The sequence below is a fragment of the Rhinatrema bivittatum genome, chromosome 5 (genome assembly GCF_901001135.1).
Source record: "Rhinatrema bivittatum chromosome 5, aRhiBiv1.1, whole genome shotgun sequence".
Lineage (NCBI taxonomy): Eukaryota > Metazoa > Chordata > Amphibia > Gymnophiona > Rhinatrematidae > Rhinatrema > Rhinatrema bivittatum.
Window position 1 is genome coordinate 233,198,049 of NC_042619.1, and position 23,689 is coordinate 233,221,737.

Here is a 23,689-nt window from a genome sequence, read left to right on the forward strand (position 1 = left end):
GGGAGAGAGAAAGCAAAGACACACAAACTCATCACAATGGGTCAGTTCCTTCTATGTACAAGTGCAGGAGAAGGGAGAATTCTGTGTTATGTGGGTAGCCAGCTCAGTTAGTTAACAATGGCTTCCAGAGTTCCATCTCTAATGCTGCTCCCAGCACTCAGAATGAGTCTCAGAGCACCCCCTCCCTGTCTCACTCAGTCTAGGGATAAGAAAGAGACTCAAAAGACTCAGAGGAAGTTCAGAGTGAGAAGATGAGGAGGGCCGGTTATGCATGCTCTGAATGCTGCCCATTAATTACCACACTCCAAGGCTCAAGCTGTATTATTCATGTTTATATAAAGAAACTCCTACATGTTTAAGAGCCTAGGTACTGGTCTGGATCAAACAGTTGTGACTTTTCTGTGGCACATCTGATCAGATCTGAAGGCACACTGATGTAACTCACCTTCAACTACAATGAAAATGCATAAGCTAAATACACAATAATTATACTCAGCTGCTGTATTTTCTTTTACACATGCTATCCTTTTTCTATTTGCTCCCTTTAACATTTTGCTTTGATCACGGTATTTTATGGGATTATTTACTAAGGTGTTAAGGTCTGCTTCAGTGTACTGAAAATGTAGTCTCAGGACAAACAGGACAAAATCTTCAAACCAATGATGTTTTAACAACACTATCAGATTTTGTTCAAATGTTTACCTTAAAAAATATATATAAAATGAAATACAGAAGTTCAGATGCCACAGGCTTCCCTCAACTCTTCTTATTTTGGGCAATTTTAAACTAACAAACATAAAAGTGAAGTAAGAAGGGCTGACACGTGTCCTACAAGCACTGACTTTATTGCAACCTTAAGAGTTTTAAAGACTGCTTATGGTTTAGTCCTGGGGGAATTCTGAGCTACTGCGGAGTGCAGAATTCCCCCCCCCTCCCCCTTGCGCAGGATTGCCAAATTCTGCACAGAAAATAGCAGAGGAGACCCTGGCATGCGAACGGCGCGCGTCCTGCGTGTGCCGTGGGACATGCTCCATTCGCGGCGAAGATGAAGGCCCCGGCGCACCGTTTGCAGCAAAGATGGAAGGCCCCCATGTGCCGTGCTCGTGGCAAAGATGGAAGGCCCCGGTGAGAATGTGTGTGCGCGTGTGAGAGAGGAGAGGGGGAGGAAGAGAGCAGGAGGGTGTGAGAGAGAGCATGGGAGGTAAGAGAACGGGGGGAGGGGGGGATGCTTGAGTGTGGTTTTCAGAGAGGAAGCCTATATGAGGGGAGGGGGTGTGGGGGGGGAGGGGAGGATGAGAGCAGGAGGGTGTGAGAGAGCAGGGGGGGGGATGCTCGAGTGTGGGTTTCAGAGAGAGGGAGCCTATATGAGGAGACTGTGAAGGAGAGTGTGTGTGTGTGTGTGTGTGTGTGTGTGTGTGTGTGTGTGTGTGTGTGTGTATGTGTGAGACAGAGCCTGTTTGAATGGGTGTGTGAGATAGAGATTTAGGTAGCCTGTGTGAGGATGTATGTGAGAGAGAAAGGGAGCTTGTGTGGGTGTGTATGCAAGAAAGAGGGCCCTGTATGAGGGGATGTGTGTGTGAGCAAGGGAGCCTGTATGAGGGTGTGTGTATGTGTATTAGAGAGAGGGAGCATGTGTGAGAGAGGGAGGGACAGGGGGAGCCTGTGTGAGGGGCAGTACTGGGAACGGGGTCAAACTTCGGGACTGGCAATAGAGTGGAAGGGGTTGAGCCTAGAGGTGGAGGGGAGAGATACAGGCAGGTGGAGAAGCTGGAGCATGAGAGGGCAAAGTAGCCAGGGGAGTAGGGAGAGCGAGTGGAGGGGACACTCTTACAGTGAAATTCTGCTCAAAATATTTAAAATTCTGCATCTTTAAGTAATAACTTTTTTCTGTATTAATTTAAAATGTAATTACTTAAAGACTGGCATGTAAATTGTGTTATTTTGACCAATATAAAGTTTGCAGAATTTTAAGTTTTTGTGCCCAGAATTTTAAGTTTTTTTGTGCAGAATTCCCCCAGGAGTAACAGTTAGTAAGGAAAGAACAAAATTTTAAAAAACTTTTCTCTTTACTAAATTAGACCAAGAAATGACCTCTAATTTAACTTTTCATACACTTCATATAGTAACAAAATATGCTAGCAGAAAGAGACTGGCTCATCCAGTTGTAGCTACCCACATTACTCTGACTCTAGTTGTCCCCTTTTCCTTGCCATTAGCACCAACCATCTGCATTAAGCAGAGCTGCTTACCTGTAACAGGAGTTCTCCTAGGACAGCAGGAAGTTAGTCTTCACATATGGGTGACATCAACATACAGGTGACATCATCAGATGAGCTCAGCACAGAAAACTTCTGTTAAAGTTTCTAGAACTTTGACTAGCACACTGAGCAGGCTCAGCATGCCTTAATCCACACGTTTACGAGGGGTCCTCTCTTTAGTCTCGTAACAGAATTATGAAAAAATAAAAGAACAAACATAGGAAAAACCCAACTCCACGAGGTGGCGGGCAGGTTTCATGAGGACTAACATCCTGCTAATCTAGGAAAACACCTGTTACAGGGAAGCAACTCTGCTTTCTCCTAGGACAAGCAGGATGGTAGTTCTCACACATAGGTGAATCCCTAGCTACTGCTCCTGAAAACAAGGGATCAACAGACACCTAACCAAGTGCCAATGGGCACAACAACACTGGTGCTGTTGGTAACAGAGGGAGACAGCCAGAACCTGAAAAACGTAGACCCTAGGCAGGAAGAGTTTTGTTCTAGAGCTGAAAAAGATTCCTGAGAACGGATTGGCCAAAACTACTATCATGTCGGCCATCCCTATTCAGACAGTGTGGGAGGAGAATGTGTAGAGGGAACTCTATGTCACTGCCTTGCAAATCTCCTCCATAGGAACTGCCTGCAAGTGGGCCACCAAAGTTGCCATGGCTCTGACTGAATAAGCCTTGACATGACCATCAAGATGCAGTCCCACCTGTGTATAACAGAAAGAGATGCAATCCGCTATCCAACTGGACAGTGTCTACTTACCAACGGTAACTCCCAATCTGTTCCTGTCAAGAGAGACAAAAAGCTGCGTAGATGGTCTATGACCTTCTGTCTGCTCCGGATAGAAGGTTAACGCCCTCTTACAATCCAGACCGTGCAAGGCCCACTCGCCTTGGTGTGAGTGAGGCTTGGGAAAGATGGAAGGCAGGACGTCTGACTGGTTAAGATGAAACTCCATCACCACCTTGGGCAGGAACTTAGGGTGGGTGTGGAGAACCACCCAGTCATGAAAGAACTTCATGCATGGAGGATAAGTTACTAACGCCTGAAGCTCACTGATGTGACTGCCACCAAAAACATGACATTCCAGGTCAGATATTTCAGGTCACAGGAGCTTAGCAGCCCAAAAGGAGCCTTCAACAGCTGAACCAACACCACACTGAGGTCCCAAGACACAGCGGGAAGCTTCAGGGGAGATTTCAACTGAATCAGGCCTCACATCGTTCCACTAAAGGCTGCATGGAGATGGGTGAACCATTCACACCTTGTAGTAAGCTCCAATTGTGCTCAAGTAAACCCTGAGTTGGTTTTCAAACCAGCCCCTGAGAGGTGGAAGAGGTAATCAAACAGTTTATGAGTGCAGCAAAAAAAAAAAAGAGAGAGATCCAGTCCCTTCTCCTCGCACCACACTGAAAACACCTCCTCCACTTCAGCCCATAAGACTTTCTAGTGGAAGGCTTTCTGGAAGCCACCAGGACCCGAGACACATCATCTGAGAGGTCAAGGGACCGCAGAATCAACCGCTCAATATCCAGGCCATGAGACAAAGGGCCTGGAGGTTGGGATGCCACAGCCTGCCCTGATCCTGAGTGATAAGGTCTGGGGAAGTCCCCAGGCTGATCGGTTCCTGGAGGGAGAGATCCCACAGGAGTGGGAACCAGACCTGCCTTGGCCAATGAGGGGCTAAGAGGATCATAGTCCCCTGGTCCTGGCAAAACTTCAAGAGAGTCTTCATCACTAGAGGAAGCAGAGGAAACACATACAGAGAATCCTGGCCCTACGGGCAAAGACATCAGAGGCCGGAACACCAACCACCCGGTACAGGGAACAGAACTAAGCCACCTTGCTGTTGCAGGGGAATGCAAACAGATCCACGTCTGGGTTTCTGCAGAGATGAAAGATCCAATCTGCCACCGCCTGGTCCAGGAGCCACTTGTGAGGCTTGAAGGCTTGACTCAATCAGTCCACTTTCACATTGTCCATTCCAGCCAGGTACATGGCTCAGAGCATCATCCCCTGGGACAGGGCCCAGGAACAGATCTGGACCGCTTCCTGACACAGGAGGAACAATCTCGTGCTCCCCTGCTTACTGATATACCATATCATGACCTGGTTGTCTGTCTAGATCAGGACTGCCTTACCAGCCAGCTGATCTCCGAAAGCCCAGAGAGAGTACTTGATTGCCTGGAGTTCCGGGAAGTTGATTTGGCATTGTGCTTCCTGGGCAGACCACACTCCCTGGGTGTGAAGCCCTTCCAGTCGGGACCCTCACCCCAGGATGGAAGCATCTGTGGTGAGGACAATCTGATCAGGGGGAGATTGAAACAACACCCCTCGCTTCAGATCGGAGAGGTTCCCACCAGGACAAGAAATCCCAGAGATACAGCGTAACCCGGATGCGAATCTGGAGGCTCTAGGTGGCCTGACGCCATTGGGACCTCAGGGTCTATTGGGCCCTGCGCATGTGCAAGCGCACAAAGGGAGTAACATGGATGGTAGTAGCCATGTGCCCTAACAGCCTCAACATTTGCCTCACGGAGGCCCACTGACTTCACTGCACTACCCCCGCAAGGGACACCAAGTTCAGCTCTCTGGTGTGGGGCAGAAAAGCCTTCGCCTGAGTCTTGTCCAGCTGGGCTCTGAGGAAGTCCAGCTGAGGTGACAGGCTGAGATGAGACTTCGGGTAGTTGATAATGAACCCCATAGACTCCACCACCCGGATGGTCAAGTGCAGGGAATATGTGTCACCCCCACCTGGTGCTCTTGAACAGCCAATGGTCCAAAGTAGGGGAAAACCTGCACTCCCAACCTGCGCAGATGGGCCCCCACCATAAACAGATACTTGGTGAAGACCCGAGTTGTGGAGGCCAGACCGAATGGTAGCACCCTGTACTGAAAGTGGCATTCATCCACCACAAACCTGAGATATTTCCTGTGACTTCTAAGATCTCAACGTGGGTGTAGGCATCTTTTAAATTGAGGGAGCATAGCCAGCCCCCTTCTTTTTGAAGAGGGAAATCAGGGTGTCCAGAGACCATCTGAACCTTTCTCTTTTTAGAAATCTGTTCAAGGCCCTCAGATCCAGGATAGGACGGATACCCTCAATTTTCTTTTGAATCAGAAAATACCGGGAGTAGAAACCCCATCCCCACTGTCCTGATGGAACAAGGCTTGACCACCCTGGCTGTTACTAAGGCAGAGAGCTCTGCCAAAAGAATCTCCTGACATGCTGTTGGCCTCCAAAGGGGGTTCGGAGGAGAATCTGGCAGAACACCCAATATATTCAGTCTATTCCCCTGCCATATGATGGACAGAACCCGCTCATCCGAGAGGATACTAGGTCATCGATCAGCAAAGAATCGTAGAAAACCTCCAATTGGGGGGGGGGCGGCCCACTGCACGGAGACGAGCGGATGGCTTTTCCTCGCTCTCTTATTGCGGGCCGATACAGTCCCAGTCCATGCACACTGTTAACCTGCCATTGGACACGCGTTTTCCCTTACCCCTTATTCAGTAAGGGGCGGAAAACGTGCGTCCAACCAGCCAAACCCAATAGCGCCCTCAACATGCAAATGCATGTTGAGGGCGCTATTAGGTATTTGCGCGCAATTCAGAAAGTAAAATGTGCAGCCAAGCCGCACATTTTGGGGTAGATTTTCAAACACGGCGCGTTCGTGTACTTTTGCTGGCGCATCAGGCGCCAGCAAAAGTACGCGGGATTTTAGTAGATACGCGCGTAGTCGCGCGTATCCGCTAAAATCCTGGATCGGCACGCACAAGGCTATCGATTACGTATAGCCGGCGCGCGCCGAGCCGCGCAGCCTACCCCCGTTCCCTCCAAGGCCGCTCCGAAATCGGAGCGGCCTTGGAGGGAATCCTCTAACGCCCTCCCCTCACCTTCCCCTCCCTTCCTCTACCTAACCCACCCCCCCGGCCCTGTCTAAACCCCCCCCTTACCTTTGTCGGGGGATTTACGCCTCCCGGAGGGAGACGTAAACCCCCGCGCGCCAGCGGGCCCCTAGAGCGCCGGGACGCGACCTGGGGGCGGGTACAGAGGGCGCGGCCACGCCCCCGGACCGCCCCGGGCTGTAACCATGCCCCCGGGCCCGCCCCCAAAACGCTGCCGACACGCCCCGAAAACGGTGTGGCGCTCGGCCCCGCCCCCGACACGCCCCCCTCCGAAAACCCCGGGACTTACGCGAGTCCCGGGGCTCTGCGCGCGCCGGTAGGCCTATGTAAAATAGGCTCACCGGCGCGCAGGGCCCTGCTCGCCTAAATCCGCCCGGTTTTGGGCGGATTTAGGCGAGCAGGGCTCTTAAAATCCGCCCCTTTACTTTCAGAAATTAGCGCCCACCCAATGGTAGGCGCTAATTTCTTCGGGCACCGGGAAAGTTCAGAGAAAAGCAGTAAAAACTGCTTTTCGGTGCACACTCTGACTTAATATATCATGGCAATATTAAGTCGGAGGTCCCGAAGGGACACAAGGAGATTTTATTTGAAATCTCTGTGCAACCTTTATGGTGCTGACTTGTCTATGGGTACCAAGTAGCTACAGCACTAATTGGCTACAGATTTTCAAAGGGAAACTCTATAGAAAAGTTTCCCTTTGAAAATATGCTTGCAGGCTCGACAACTTTAAAAACTGTCCCCTCAGTTACTTAATAAACAAGAGTTTGAAACCTAGAAATGTTAAGTGTGATTTTAGTGTCATCATCTTGTAGATAACAAGTGAACTGAACACCAGAACATCCAAAAGATCCATCCCTCTACCCCAGGGTCTCCAAACTCGGTTCTCAAGAATTAGACTCTAGTTGGATATTTAGGATTGCCACAATGAACATGCACTGTATGCAAATAGATCTTGTATCAATCTCATGCGTATTTTTTTGTGGTAATCCTGAAGGTCCAGATTGAAGAAGACAGAATTTAGGATCGCCTGCACTACCTCCTAGCCTGGCCAAGAAGCAATTTGTTTACATCAGTTTAGAATAGCTGATTGTTCATAAAAGTTTGTTGGGGGTTTTTTTTTTTTTCAAACATAGGCAGAGCAGCTCTGCTACTTTCTGTATGTGTTGTATGCAAAGTATATTGGAAGGCAATGGATGTGATGTTAAATCCATGCTACTCAGCTAAGGTAGGGGTGTTTACTGCAGGACCTTAGATTGCAGGCACTTCCTCATGTCAGCTAAATTCCTGTTTATATCTACCAAGCACTTCCCATGTATTGTCTGTAGTTCCAACTATGATCTGTAGTGTACTTTTCCCCACCTCCAGTAAGATTCATGGCCCTCCTTTTAACACACCCACCTTGTAAAATCCAAAACCCCCTACCCAGTTTCATCACAAGAAACTTTTTTTCTTAGCTGCTTGTTCCTGACTTTCCCTCAGTTCAAACAGCACACTTTCCCAGCACCTCTTCCGAATTCTTATGCTCATCTGGCGATGGTAGCGAGATGGTTTGGTTAAGATGGAAGTGAGAAACCACTTTGGGGAGGACCGTGCGTAACTGGATGGTTCCCAGAGTGAGTCTGAGGAACGGTTCCCGGCAGGACAGTGCTTGCAGCTCGGAGACACGACGGGTCGAACAGACTGCCTCCAGGAAGGCGGTTTTCAATGTTAATAGTCAGAGAGACAGGCCACGAAGAGGTCTGAAGGAGGCTCCTGCTAAGAAATCTAGAACCAGGTTGAGGTTCCATAGAGGCACCGGCCACTTTAGAGGTGGTCGGATCTGCTTGACTCCTTTAAGAAAGCGGGAGACATCCGGGTGAGAGGCTAGGCTGCCGCTCTCACTCTTGGTTCCGTAACATGACAATGCGGCCACCTGTACCTTGATGGAGTTGAGAGACAATCCCTTCTGTAGGCCGTTCTGCAGGAATTCCAAAATTGCAGGGATTTTGACTGAGCGTGGAATGAGGTCGCGGTCCTCACACCAGGCTTCGAATACTCTTCAAATCCTTATGTATGTTAGGGATGTGGTGAACTTGCGTGCTCGGAGCAGGGTGTCAATTACTGCCCCCGAGTATCCGTTCTTCCTCAGGCAAGTCCTCTCAATGGCCAGACCATAAGAGAGAATCGAGCTGGATCCTCGTGGAGGATTGGACCTTGTTGGAGCAGGTCCCTGTGTGGCAGTAGCGGCAGGAGGCTCCTTGTCAGCAGCCTTCACATGTCTGCGTACCACGGTCTTCTTGGCCAGTCCTGGGCCACTAGAAGTACTGGTCCCTTGTGATGTTCTATTTTGTAGATGATTCCGCCCAATAGGGGCCACGGTGGGAAGGCGTATAATAGAGTTCCCCTGTGGCCAGGTCTGTACCAGGGCATCGATTCCCTGGGACTGAGGTTCCCGTCTGCGACTGAAGAAGCTGGGCACTTGGGCATTGGGCCGGTTTGCCAGGAGGTCCATGGTTGGTGTTCCCCAACAGTTTACTATCAATTGGAATACTGTGGTCGACAGTCTCCATTCTCCTGGGTCCAGACTTTCTCTGCTGAGGTAATCCGCAGCAACGTTCTCTTTCCCGGCGATGTGGACGGCCGAGATCTCTTGAAGGTTCGCTTCCGCCCATGACATTAGGGGGTCTATTTCCAGAGCCACCTGTTGGCTTCTGGTTCCTTCCTGACGGTTGATGTAGGCTACTGTTGTGGCGTTGTCCGACATGACTGACTGATTTGCCCCGTAGTCTGTGACCAAACCATAGGTAGGCTAGTCTGACTGCCCGAGCTTCTAGTCTGTTGATGTTCCATCCCGACTCTTCTTTGCTCCATTGCCCCTGAGCGGTCAGCTCTTGGCAGTGTGCTCCCCATCCTCGTAGGCTGGCATCTGTAGTGAGCAGGATCCAGGTCAGTGAGGATAGCCTCACTCCCTGGCTCAGATGGCCTTCTTGTAGCCACCATCGTACTTGGGTCCGAACTTTGTTCGGGAGCTGGAGGCGAACGTGTAGTTCTGGGACAGCAGGTTTCATCATGACAGTAGGGAGCACTGTAGGCGTCTCATGTGAGCTCTTGCCCATGGCACTACTTCCAGTGTGGACGCCATGAGGCAGAGGACTTGGAGGTAGTCCCATAATGTGGGATGAAGCTCGCTCAACAGGGTTTGTAACTCCTTGCCAGTGTTAGGATGACCTTGTCTAGTTTGGTGTCGAACCAGACTCCCAGGTATTCCAGAGATTGGGAGGGTTGCAGAAAGCTCTTGTTTGTGTTGCCACCTACCCGAGGCTCTCCAGTAGAGTTGGTTACCTGGTGAATTTCCTCTGAGGATTTATTTATTTATTTAAAAACTTTTCTATACCATCGCTAAGTTATATACCATCGCAACGGTTTACAAATAGGCACATAGACTAAGGTAAGTAGATGTAGGATATCTTACATTCTAACAGGTGCCAATAAAGTTCGGTAACAATTTCATAAATAAAATCATTATTTGAGTAATGTTGGTCAAGTCCAGGTATATTATTGAGTTACTATCGCTTTGATATATTACTTCTTAAAAGTAGGATTGATTAAATTCATTCTCATCTGCATTACCTTGTACTTTCATTCTCTACCCTCCACACTCTTTAGTGAATGCTTTTTTAAAGAGCCATGTTTTTAGATTTTTCTTTATTATGATTTTGCCCTGATCAGCCAATCGTCCAGGTAAGGTTTCTTTGGTAAAATTACTCTAACTCTGTGCTAGTGTGCATAGAATCCCGAACTGCTATGAAGACAGAAAATACTGAAGAGCTGAACTTCCTGCAGGAGTATATGTAATAGGACTGACGTCAGATAGAAATCGATCCGTCTCCAACTGCTATCAGGAGTACACGATACCCATTGGTCCTGAGTCCATCTGCTACACGCTAGGAAATCCTAGATGTTGGATTTTGTTTATGAAGAAGTTCTAGCTGATTAATGGATTGCAACAAAAGTGTTTATTAATCTTTCTGTTTTTCCTACAGCTGAAACAGGATATTAAACTACCTCTGATGACAGCCTTAAGGCAATCCCAAAAAAAGTACTGGTGCTGTATCAGCAGTATCAGTAAAATGTATATAATCAAAGATATCCAATTCTAACATTTGTCACTGAATAAATTGCCATTTACCTTCCAGAAGAGTCTCATTTGGGATTTTCACCAAGGATGAGGGCTCCTAAGATGGCGGCACATTAAGAAGCTCGGGAAGTCAGGATTCTTGAAGCTCCCTAAAGTTACTTTTTCTTCATAACAATGCCTGTGAAAAGAAAGGGGAAAATTTGTGTTTTCCCCTCAGTTTCCTTACCTTCTGTAATGGGTCAACAAGAAATTATGAACTTCCTCAGCCCAACAACAAACAAACCGAGGAACGAGGATACCGCGGGACTAGTCGGAGAGAGAGCTTAGATTCAGTCAACGGAGGAGTTATCCTTGAGCCCAGATCTGAGACAAGCGCCGACGCAGAGGGCTGAGGTGGTGTTGCAGCCCTGACCGCTTATCGGAGGACTCTTTCCTGGTTTGTCTGCAGAGGGAACAGTGGTAATTGCAGCTTCGGGAGAAGCGGGATCAACGGTTGCCAACAATCCAGGGACCCCGAATAGCGAAATAATATCAGGTACTGGGCTGGGACCAGGGGTAATCGGGGAAGAACCCTCGGGAGGATTACCCGAATTTGCCCCATTGGTTATCCCCGAACGCCCTCAGGTCATAACTCGTCGCACTGTGGGACATGATGGCTGGCATAGTGAATACCTTTAATGGTTTTAATACAAGATTGGAGCATTCAATATTACAAAATACCACAATAACTTCCCATATGCAAAATCAAATAAATGTACTTTCTGGTAAAGTTCATATTTTGGAAGAGAAGGATTCCGGAAATTTGGAGTTCAAATTTGCCACAGTAAGAGATAGAGATACTTTGGCGAAAAGGATTGAGACTCTGGAAACTAAGTCAAGGCAATTGAATTTGCGCATTTTGAATTTCCCTAGAGTGAATGGAGAGACTCCATATACTACCTTAAAGAAATTTATGGGGGAAATACTGGGGATATCCCAGGAAGAACTTCCATCTATTAATAAATGCTATTTTCTTCCATAGTCTGCAATTACAGCTTTTGCCCAGAATTGGCAAGGGAATCTCACTGAGATAATAGAAAGTTCAGATATTGATGTACTGGAAAGAGCAACGCTTCTGGTCTCCTTTATCTCTTTAACTGACCTACAATTTGTAATGAGAAAATATTTTAGATCTTTTCCAGTGTCATATATGAATGCTAATGTTAAAATCTACCCTGATTTGGCTGCTGCTACACAAATAAGACGTAGAGGCTTTTTAGCCCTACGCCAAGAAGTGATTGCTTTAGGTTTTTCTTTTATGTTAAAATTCCCGTGTAAATGTGTGCTTAAGAAAAGGGCAGATACCTTTATTCTTTTTTTCTCCTGAACAATTAAAGTCTTTTATTGATTTGAGAAAACCAGCCACATAGACTCCCACCAATATATGAAATTTTTTGTTGTGTAGCGTATAAAGGCCATTCTCTAACTTTAGTATATTTATGTTTCCTGTAATTCTCTCTTTTAAATTCCAAGGAGTCTTCTCATTGAGTATTGATTTTTGGGTAAATGGAAATATTTTGATTAAGAAAAAGATGGTGATGTAAAAGTGATAGGATTTAGTTTTTTGTTTCTTTATTATTACAATTGGTTATTCCATATTTTCTGTATTACAAAAATGATGTGAATTTTTGTAATTGAAAAATTGATAAAGAATTTTAAAAAAAAAGAAGAGTCTCATTTGTAAACATAAAAAGGTCCCACCAAACTGGGCATGATCTGAGCATGTTATAAGTCTAATGTCCAATCCGAAACTCCACAACACCCCACCCACTCTATATGTGATAAATTTTAATATGGGATGAGATAGGTTTCATACACAATCTGTTGCATGCCTCCACAGCCTTGCTTACAGAATTTTCTCAGATGTAATCGTGAACCTACCTCCTTCCCAACCACTATTATTTTATTAAATATTTTTCTGTTTTCTCTCTATTAATTTTTATATAAATGTGTAATGTCTTGTGAAAACTCTTTTAAAAAAATGCTACATATCTAACGCAATCTGAACCAGCTTTGCGCACAACGCCACTTCAATTTCTTACGCACTTTAAATGTCCCAAAAACTTAGCTGTCAAATTCTCCCAACATGGCCATGTTTCGAAATGAATTTCTTCATCAGGGGAGTCATTTCATCTCGTCTCCTCTGTCGAGTTTCATCGCTTAATACCAATGGCGTTCTCATTTTCCTTTCTTTCCAACAAATCTTCTTTTAAACTGGTCAGCAGATCTAAATTGCACCAATGGAGAGTTACTAAGTTATATGTCACCGCTACTTAAACCAATCCCGTTCCTTTAGTTCTTTTAATCAATTCTATCAGATGCCTCCTGTGTAAAGTTATTCTCGTAACCAATTTATATTAATGAAGCCTATTCGATTTCTTAATTGGACAACACATTTATCCATCCAAATGGTGGCAGAAGATCATGTACTGGCGTCGATATATCGACGATATTTTTTTGATATGGACATAGTCTGAAAAGGAATTAAATATTTTCCTACGATGGATCAATATAGTAGATCCCAACCTAGAGTTCACTTCCAATAGTGACCAGAAATATATCAACTATCTGGATGTGGAAATTCGGAGAACAGGTAGACAGTTAAATACAACTGTATACCATAAACCAACAGAAAGAAATACTCTTTTACGATATCACAGTCACCATGCACATTCCTTAAAACAAGGATTGCCAGTTAGTCAGTTCTTCTGTTTTTGGAGGATCTGTTCTACCAAAGAGGAATTTGAAAAACAATCTCAGTGGTTGAAATAGAAATTCAGATCTAGGGGATATCCGAAGAAAGCAATTAATAGAGCCTATAAGAGGGCTAAATATACCGATCGTGAACCACTTTTGGAGTACCAGAATAAAAAAGATCAAAGTAGACTGACATGCATATTATCCCAAAGCACAGCTAAAGCATCGGTCATATCCTTGATATGGAAGCACTGGCATATCTTATCGATGCATAAGGTGTTTGAAGAGAGGCCACTTATTGCTACGACTAGGGGCCCAAACATCAGGGATTTGGTAGTACATGCAGATATTATGAGTGGGACCACCAGTGCATTGAATCAGGGTCAACATAGACAATGCACTCGATGTAATATGCGAATCAACGATAAGAGGGAGAAGAATGGCATGATCCAGTCACAGGGTACTGTGTATGAAGAAGGAGAAATTCTAATTGTCTTTCCAAGAATGTGATATATATTATACAATGTCCATGCCCAAAGATTTATGTAGGGCGTACATAGAGGGCTATTAAAACCAGATTAATTGAGCATAAATCAAGACTCAATACCAGAACTAAGGAGGCCCCACTTGTCAAACACTGCATAAATCAGAACCATCAGTTTGTGCACCTTCAATGGGCAATTATTGATATGAACATAAGAACATAAGAAAATGCCATACTGGGTCAGACCAAGGGTCCATCAAGCCCAGCATCCTGTTTCCAACAGTGGCCAATCCAGGCCATAAGAACCTGGCAAGTACCCAAAAACTAAGTCTATTCCATGTAACCATTGCTAATGGCAGTGGCTATTCTCTAAGTGAACTTAATAGCAGGTAATGGACTTCTCCTCCAAGAACTTATCCAATCCTTTTTTAAACACAGCTATACTAACTGCACGAACCACATTCTCTGGCAACAAATTCCAGAGTTTAATTGTGCGTTGAGTAAAAAAGAACTTTCTCCGATTAGTTTTAAATGTGCCCCATGCTAACTTCATGGAGTGTCCCCTAGTCCTTCTACTATCCGAAAGAGTAAATAACCGATTCACATCTACCCGTTCTAGACCTCTCATGATTTTAAACACCTCTATCATATCCCCCCTCAGTCGTCTCTTCTCCAAGCTGAAAAGTCCTAACCTCTTTAGTCTTTCCTCATAGGGGAGTTGTTCCATTCCCCTTATCATTTTGGTAGCCCTTCTCTGTACCTTCTCCATCGCAATTATATCTTTTTTGAGATGCGGCGACCAGAATTGTACACAGTATTCAAGGTGCGGTCTCACCATGGAGTGATACAGAGGCATTATGACATTTTCCGTTTTATTCATCATTCCTTTTCTAATAATTCCCAACATTCTGTTTGCTTTTTTGACTGCCGCAGCACACTGAACCGACGATTTCAATGTGTTATCCACTATGACACCTAGATCTCTTTCTTGGGTTGTAGCACCTAATATGGAACCCAACATCGTGTAATTATAGCATGGGTTATTTTTCCCTATATGCATCACCTTGCACTTATCCACAATAAATTTCATCTGCCATTTGGATGCCCAATTTTCCAGTCTCACAAGGTCTTCCTGCAATTTATCACAATCTGCTTGTGATTTAACTACTCTGCACAATTTTGTGTCATCTGCAAATTTTTTTTTTTTTTTTGTATATAATCTTTTTATTGTATAATCAGGTCACACAAAGAAAAACAGCAATAAGCTTAAAACAGGCTAAGAACAGGCTTTCATGAAACATAAGATAAGAGATAACAAAATGAATAACAGGTATGATCAGAATAGCCTTACCAATAGGATACAGTAGTTAACGATATCAAAAGCAGCTTATTGAATAGCATACTTATCTCACTCGTCGTATTTCTTTCCAGATCATTTATAAATATATTGAACAGTAAGGGTCCCAACACAGAACCCTGAGGTACTCCACTGTCCACTCCCTTCCACTGAGAAAATTGCCCATTTAATCCTACTCTCTGTTTCCTGTCTTTTAGCCAGTTTGCAATCCACGAAAGGACATTGCCACCTATCCCATGACTTTTTACTTATGGTATGGTGGAAGAAAATGTTCACGGAGGAGATCTGGAGAAGAGTTTAAATTATCGTGAACAGCATTAGATCTTTAAACTCAAAACTAACTCCCCTGGGTCTCAATGAAGAAATCAAATGGGCTTCATTAATATAAATTGGTTACGAGAATAACTTTACACAAGAGGCTTCTGATACAATTCTGATACAATTCTAATACAATTCTGATACAATTCATTCTTCTGAACCATACTCTATTGCATCGGGTGTTCCACAAGATTCTTCTCTATCCCCTATTCTCTTCAACATCTATCTACTACCTCTTTGCCGCATCTTAGTCTCACTAAACATACAATTCAAAATCTACGCCGATGACATACAGTTTATGGTACCATACAACACCTCTTGGACTCACACATTATCCTTAGTATCTTTATACCTCACGACTATTGACACATGGCTCTCTCACAATAGACTAAAACTAAATCCAAAAAAACCAGAAATAGTCCACCTCTCATCAATTACAGATTCATCCATAGGTCCCCCCCCCTCAATTAGTATTTAAGGGTATCACTATCCCCATCTCCAAATCTGCAAAAAATTTAGGTATAACCATTAATTCAGATCTTTCATTAAAACAACACATATCCATAATTACCAGAAATTCATTTTATAAGCTTCAACTCTTGAAACGGCTTCGTCCTCTACTTTTCTTTCACGATTTTCGGACTATACTTCAATCACTCATCTTTTCTGGGCTTGACTACTGTAATTCTCTTTATATAGGTCTCCCAGATAACACACTTCACTCACTTCAACTGATCCAAAACGCAGCAGCACGTATCTTAACAAACTCATCCATAAAAAATCACATCACTCCGATACTTCAATCATTACATTGGTTACCAATTAAATACAGAATACAATTCAAGATCCTGTCCATTATACACTCTCTCATCTACACTCCTAATTCAATTACCTTATGTTCCATTCTCCGGATTTACAAACCCACCAGACATCTAAGATCACTGGACAAAAACCTCTTAGACATCCCATTACCACGACAGGCCCGTCTTGACATCACCAGAAAAAGATCATTCTCTGTCATTGGACCAATCTTATGGAACGCATTACCAGACTCTTTAAGATCCATATCCAACTCCAAACACTTCAAAAAATCCCTAAAAACACATGTATTTCAATCTGCTTTCCATATATCACACACTAAATAACATAACTACTTCTCCATCACATAGGGCACAACATTATTATATATTGATTTATTTTTTATGTAAACTATTCATTGTTTTAGATTTTTATTTTTATTATATATTTTTGTAATTTTGAGCTTTTATAATTTGATAATCTTTATGTTCTTTTAAATTTAAATCTTTATTTACATTTGTTTTTTATTTAGTTATGTAAACCGTTTTGATTAAACACTGTTTGTAAAGACGGTATACAAACACTTTTAAATAAATAAATAAATAAAAATACAATTGATTAAAAGAACTAAAGGAATGGGATTGGTTTAAGTAGCGGTGACGAATAACTTAGTAACTCTCCATTGGTGAAATTTAGATCTGCTGACCAGTTTAAAAGAAGATTTGTTGGAAAGAAAGGAGAAACGAGAACACCAATGGTATTAAGCGATGAAACCCGACAGTGAGGAGATGAGATGAGACGACATGAAACGAGGACTCCCCTGATGAAGAAATTCTTCATTTCGAAACATGGCCATGTTGGGAGAATTTGACAGTTAAGTTTTCAGGACATTTAAAGTGCATAAGAAATTGAAGAGGCGTTGTGCGCAAAGCTGGTTCAGATTGCATTAGATATGTAGCATTTTTTTTAAAATGTTTTCACACATTACACTTTTTATATAAAAATTAATAGAGAGAAACAGAAAAATATTTAATAAAATAATAATTGTGGTTAGGAAGGGGGTAAGTTCATGATTACATTTGAGAAAATTCTGTAAGCAAAGCCGTGGAGGCATGCAACAGATTGTGTATGAAACCTACCTCATCCCATATTAAAATTTATCACATATAGAGTGGGTGGGGTGTTGTGGAGTTTCGGATTGGACATTAGACTTATAACATGCTCAGATCATGCCAGTTTGGTGGGACCTTTTTATGTTTACAAATGAGACTCTTCTGGAAGGTAAATGGCAATTTATTCAGTGACAAATGTTAGAATTGGATATCTTTGATTATATACATTTTACTGATACTGTTAATACAGCACCAGTACTTTTTTGGGATTGCCTTAAGGCTATCATCAGAAGTAGTTTAATATCCTGTTTAGCTGTAGGAAAAACAGAAAGATGAATAAACACTTTTGTTGCAATCCATTAATCAGCTAAAACTTCTTCATAAACAAAATCCAACATCTAGGACTGGGTATAGCAAATGTTGCTTACCTGATGTAACAGGTGTTCTCACAGGACAGCAGGATGTTAGTCCTCACAAATGGGTGACATCGAGGATGGAGCCCACCACGGAAAACTTCTGTCAAAGTTTAAACAGAACTTTGACTGGCCCCTACTGGGCATGCCCAGCAAGGCACTGACCCTGCAGCCAGCAGGGGTCTCCCTTCAGTCTGATTATCAAGCTACAGGCAGTGCCTAGAAAGGAAAAATAAAACGAACCCAACACCGCGGGGAGGCGGGCGGGTTTCGTGAGGACTAACATCCTGCTGTCCTGTGAGAACACCTGTTACATCAGGTAAGCAACATTTGCTTTCTCACAGGACAAGCAGGATGGTTGTCCTCACAAATGGGTGAGTACCGAGCTGAGGATGTCCCGACTTGCACCAAATGTACCCAACGGTGTGCAGCAGGCACAACAACTGAGGAGAAATTTGGGAAAGGGCATCCGCACCCTACCGGGTAGGTGGAAGGGTGTTGGTACATCAGGTTGGAAAAAGGTTACGCAAGACAGACTGGCCGAAGATGGAGTCCTGTCTTCCAGCCTTGTCCAAACAATAGTGGGCTGCAAAGGTATGGAGAGAACTCCAGGTTGCAGCTTTGCAGATGTCAGGAAGCGGCACCGATCGAAGGTGTGCCACTGACGTCGCCATGGCCCTCACAGAGTGTGCTTTAACACGGTCTTGAAAAGGAATGCCAGCTTGCTCATAGCAAAAAGAAATGCAGTCCGCCAACCAGGAGGAAAGAGCCTGCTTACCCACAGGTTGTCCTAACTTGTTAGGATGGAAAGAGATGAATAATTGAGTGCTCTTCCTGTGAGAAACTGTACGGTCTAGGTAAAAAGCTAGAGCCCGTTTACAGTCTAGGGTATGCAGGGTCTGCTCTCCAGAGTTGGAGTGGGGCCTGGGAAAAAAGATAGGTAGTACGATAGATTGATTGATATGAAACTCCGAAACTACCTTAGGTAAAAATTTAGGGTGAGTGCGGAGTACCGCCCGGTCCTGCAGGAGCTTAGTGTAAGGCGGATAGGTAACTAGGGCCTGCAATTCACTAACCCTGCGAGCTGAAGTAACAGCCAAAAGGAATAACACTTTCCAAGTGAGATGTTTCAAGTCACAGGAGTGCAGAGGTTCGAAAGGAGGTTTCATTAGACGACCAAGAACCAGGTTAAGGTCCCAGGATGGGGCCGGAGGACGCAAGGGTGGCTTTAGATGGAGTAAGCCCTTAAGAAAGCGTGTTACTAGGGGTTGTACTGAAATAGGATTACCCCCAATACCCTTATGGAAGGCGGCTACCGCAGTGACATGCATTCTGATAGAAGAGGTTTTAAGACCTGATTCAGAGAGATGCCATAAATAGTCCAAGAATTTGGAGATTGGACAGGAAAGGGGATCAAGGGACTGAGAAGTGCACCATGATGTGTACCTTTTCCATTTGTATGAGTAAGACTTTCTTGTGGAAGGCTTTCGTGAAGCTATCAGGACCCGAGAAACGGAATCTGAAAGGTTAAATGGTTGAAGGACTAACCTTTCAACATCCATGCCGTCAGGGACAAGGCTTGGAGGTTGGGATGGAGGAGGCATCCGTCGTTTTGAGTGAGCAGATGCGGGTCCTTTCCCAGAGGAACGTGCCTGCGGATGGAGAGATCCTGGAGTATTGGAAACCATACTTGGCGTGGCCAGTAAGGTGCTATCAGGATCATGGTTCCTCCGTCCTGGCGTAGCTTCACGAGAGTCTTTGACACAAGAGGGAGTGGAGGGAATGCATAGAGCAGACCGGTTGTCCACTTGAGGGAGAATGCATCTCTCGGCCGAGAGTGCTGGCTCCGAATGAGAGAGCAGTAATCGTCCACTTTGTGGTTCTGAGGGGACGCAAAGAGGTCTATGCGGGGAGAACCCCACTTGTGAAACAGAGAGGGTCGCTACTAGAGGATCGAGTGACCACTCGTGTGGTTGGAAGACACGGCTCAGCTGGTCTGCCAATACATTGTCTACTCCCGGCAGGTAAGTGGCCCTGAGGTACATGGAGTGGGAGAGGGCTTCCGCCCAGATCTGCGCAGCTTCCTGACACAGAAGGAAGGAGCCTGTGCCTCCCTGCTTGTTTATGTACCACATGGCCACTTGGTTGTCCGTCTGGATTAAGATTATCTGATGAAATAGATGATCTTTGAAAGTTCGGAGCGCATAGCGGATTGCTCGAAGTTCCAGGAAATTGATCTGGTGTTCGGCTTCCTCTTTGGACCATAACCCTTGGGTTTGAAAGTCGTCCACATGGGCTCCCCAACCGATGTGAGAAGCGTCGGTGGTTAGGATTACTTGCGGATCCGGTGGAAGAAAAGGTAAGCCCTGAAGGAGATTGACCTGAGTCGTCCACCAGGTTAAGGATAGGCGCAGCGCTTGTGTGACTGTGACTATGGAGGACAGAGGCTGAAAAGCTTGAATCCATTGGTGTCGTAGAGTCCATTGTGTTACTCTCATGGCTAGTCGGGTCATGGGAGTGACTTGAACCGAGGATGCCATGTGTCCTAGGAGAATGAGGAACTGGCGAGCCGTGGCAGTGTTCTGAGACTGGAGCTGGCGAGCCAGGGATATTAGGGTGTGGACCCTCTGAAGAGGAAGGTAAGCCTTTGCCTGTAAGGTGTCCAAGTCTGCCCCAATGAAGGATAAGGTTTGAGATGGGACTAAGCAAGATTTGTCGTAATTGACAAGAAACCCTAAGGAAAGGAGTGTTTGAATTGTCAATTTTAGGGAGGATTGAGCTATCTGTTGGATGGAGGCCCTGATTAGCCAATCGTCCAGGTAGGGGTAGATGTGGACACCTTTCTTCCTTAGGAATGCTGCTACCACTACGAGACATTTGGTAAAGACTCGTGGGGCAGAAGCCAGACCGAAAGGTAGGACACGGTATTGATAATGGTCGTGGCCTACTAGAAACCGCAGATATTTGCGATGGGATTGTGTGATCGCAATGTGGGTATAAGCGTCCTTGAGGTCGAGAGAGCACAGCCAATCCCCTCTTTGTAGCAGAGGGAGCAGCGCGCCTAGGGTTACCATTTTGAACTTCTCTTTTTGAAGGTATTTGTTGAGGGCTCGAAGGTCCAAAATGGGACGTAGTCCCCCTGATTTCTTTGGTATTAGGAAGTATCTGGAATAGAATCCCTTGCCTCGTTGAGAGGGAGGAACGGGTTCTATAGCATTTGATTGCAGAAGAAGAGATACTTCCTGTTGTAATTGAGCCAAATGGGTGGATAGACTCCACGCTTGAAGAGGCGGGGAGTCTGCCGGAAGAGTTATGAAGTTGAGGTGGTAACCCTGTGCGATAATTGTTAGCACCCACTGATCTGAGGTGATCTGCAACCAAGGTTGTAGAAAATGGTACAGTCGACCTCCTACAGGAATGTCTGGAAGAGGGGTTTGGCATGTGTTCCCTACAGGGGAGTCAAAGGCCAGCCGCAGACCCAGGAGGAGGGGCTACAGTAGGCCTTTGTTTCCTAGGCTGACGCGGCTGAGGCCTAGTAGAGGATCGAGCTGGACGAGGCCTGGCCGATGGAGGGTAGTAACGGCGTGGCCGAAAGAACGACTTCTTAGAGTCCTTCTTAAGTGGTTGTTTGGAGGAAACCTCAGACGGAACAGAAGAAAGTTGTTTTAACGTCTCGTGGTGATCTTTTAATTCAGCTACAATTTGCTGAATTTGTTCTCCAAACAAATTGTCCCCTAAGCAGGGTAAATCCGCTAAACGATCCTGGACCTCTGGGCGAAGGTTGGATGATTTTAACCAAGCCCAACGTCTGGCCGAAATGGCAGTAGCTGAAACCTTTGTGGAGGCATCAAAGATGTCATAAGCCGTTCTGATCTCGTGCTTCCCTGCTTCAAACCCTTTGTTAAGAAGGGTCTGAAGCTGTGGCTGGTATTGGTCAGGTAATGTGTCAGCAAAATCTTGCATCTGTTTAAGGATGGCTCTGTTATATTGCGTCATGTAGAGTTGATATGAGGCTATGCGAGAAATCAGCATAGCTCCATGGTACACTTTCCGTCCCACACTGTCCAGGAATTTATTGTCCTTGACCGGCGGAGTGGAGGAGTGTGGCTTTAGACGCTTGGCCTTTCTTTGTGCGGACTCAACCACAACAGAGCGATGATCCAGTTGAGGCTTTTGAAAGCCTGGGGCTGACTGGACGAGATATGTGGAGTCAGCCTTCTTGTTAACTGGTGATACAGATGAAGGAGATTCCCAGTTTTTCTTTAAGAGATCGAGAAACACCTGGTGAATGGGGATGGAAGCGATGATTTTTGGAGCATCCAAAAATTGAAGCAGTTCCATCATCTGGTGTCTGTCATCGGTCTCAGATTGCAGCTGAAAAGGTACAATTTCGGACATCTCCTTTACAAAATTAATAAAGGAGAGATCCTCTGGAGGAGATCTTTTTCTACTCTCTGTAGGAGAAGGCAGTGATGGTAAATCTGTGTCAGAAGATGTATCATCACCCCAGGTATCATAGGGATCACTTGGGGGCTGAAGCCCCGATGGACCTGGTTGAGGATCCGAAGGCATCGAAGGAAACCTTGGAGGAACCGGTGGTACAATCGGTACTGGGAACGGCATCGAGGATTTCGGTGCTGCCGATGGAGTCGGTGCCTGTCTTGGAACCGATGGAGCCAAAGGATAAATCGGTGGAGATATACGAGAAGGCACCGATGGGACCACCCCGGAAGGGGGAATCAGGAACGGTGTTTCTCCCGCCGATGAAAATCCAGTCGGAGACGATGGCGCTGTCGGTGCTACTGTAGTAGCGGTGCCAGCGCTTCCACCAAAGGTTCGGTGGTCGGTTCCTTCCTCGGTGGCGGAGTCGGTGCCGGGGTCGATGCCGGTGGCGGTGCCGGAATCGGTGCCGGAGACGGTGCCAATGGAGGTTGGAATCTTTGCATCGCTTTCTCGATGGCCTCCTGGACCAGCCGGTCCAGTTCAGCCCGGAGACCAGGGGTAACAATACCCGGCTCGACGGGAGAAGGAGGCTGAGGCAGAGCCGGAGGGACCACCGTAACCGGTGGGATCACGGCTCCCACACCCCGAGAGGGTGAGGGTTTCCTCGATGCCTGCGAACGAGACGTGGACGGTGCCAAGTCTGATCGAGGCCTCTTAGTCGGTGGTTCGGCCTGTTCAGAGGTCGATGACTGTGGATCCTCGACAGGCCGAGACTTGTGCCGTCGATGGCGATGCTTGTCCTTCCGGTCTCCTCGCCCATCCGGGGAGGGGACAGGAGTCGACGGCCGAGAAGTCATCGATGGTGGACGGTCACCGGAGGGTTGACGATGGTGGTGCAATTTCGACGGTGCCGGTTCCGATGACGTCGATGCTATCGATGGCGTTGGGGTGGGTGCATGGAAGAGGAGCCCCATCTTCTCCATCCTGGCCTTGCGACCCTTAGGTGTCATTAGGGCACATTTGGTGCAAGTCAGGACATCATGCTCACTACCCAAACACAAAACACAAACCCTATGGGGGTCTGTGATTGACATAGTCCGGGTACAATCCGGACATCGACGGAACCCCGTTGCCATGGCTTAAGGCCAAATTTAGTCGCGGGCTCGGTAAGTGCCAACAGGCCTCGAGGGCCAAATTCGACGGTAGTCGAGGAAAAAGGCAAAAAACTTACCGGTTTCCGCGAAGGTGACAAAAATTTGTCGAAGGGAGACCCCTGAGGGGCAAATTTTCTTCGGAAAGAAAAGTACCGAATTCCTGTCAGGAACGTGGTAAGGGAGCTCCTTTCACCGCGTGGCAACTGCTGCGCGGAAAAAAGAAGACTGAAGGGAGACCCCTGCTGGCTGCAGGGTCAGTGCCTTGCTGGGCATGCCCAGTAGGGGCCAGTCAAAGTTCTGTTTAAACTTTGACAGAAGTTTTCCGTGGTGGGCTCCATCCTCGATGTCACCCATTTGTGAGGACAACCATCCCTGCTTGTCCTGTGAGAAATATTTTACCTCACCACAGGTGGAGATTTTTTTCTTTAAAGTTACGTCTAACGTCTGCATCCTTAGTTCAATATAATGTTTTTTCTTTCACTAAAACGAAAACAATACTTGGAGCTTAGAAAAGTTACAATCCGAAGGGTGAGCATGCCACACATCTACTAACCCCTACCTTTCCATTCATCTTAAAT

General features: G+C 45.8%; 1 protein-coding gene across 4 annotated transcripts in view; it reads right to left on the reverse strand.

Annotated features, from left to right (window-relative positions):
* Positions 1–23,689, reverse strand: part of DYRK1A (dual specificity tyrosine phosphorylation regulated kinase 1A) — a 696,908-nt gene that overhangs the window by 291,825 nt on the left and 381,394 nt on the right. The window contains exons 2-3 of one of the 4 annotated variants that reach the window (XM_029603454.1): positions 12,382–12,562; positions 10,348–10,474 (exon numbers count right to left, since the gene is read on the reverse strand). The exons of 2 other annotated variants lie outside the window; for them this stretch is intronic. In XM_029603454.1, the coding sequence (XP_029459314.1) occupies positions 10,348–10,365 (18 nt within the window). In that variant the 5' untranslated portion in view covers positions 10,366–10,474; positions 12,382–12,562. The remainder of the gene's footprint in view (positions 1–10,347; positions 10,475–12,381; positions 12,563–23,689) is intronic. One more of the 4 variants, XM_029603455.1, reaches the window with a different exon arrangement.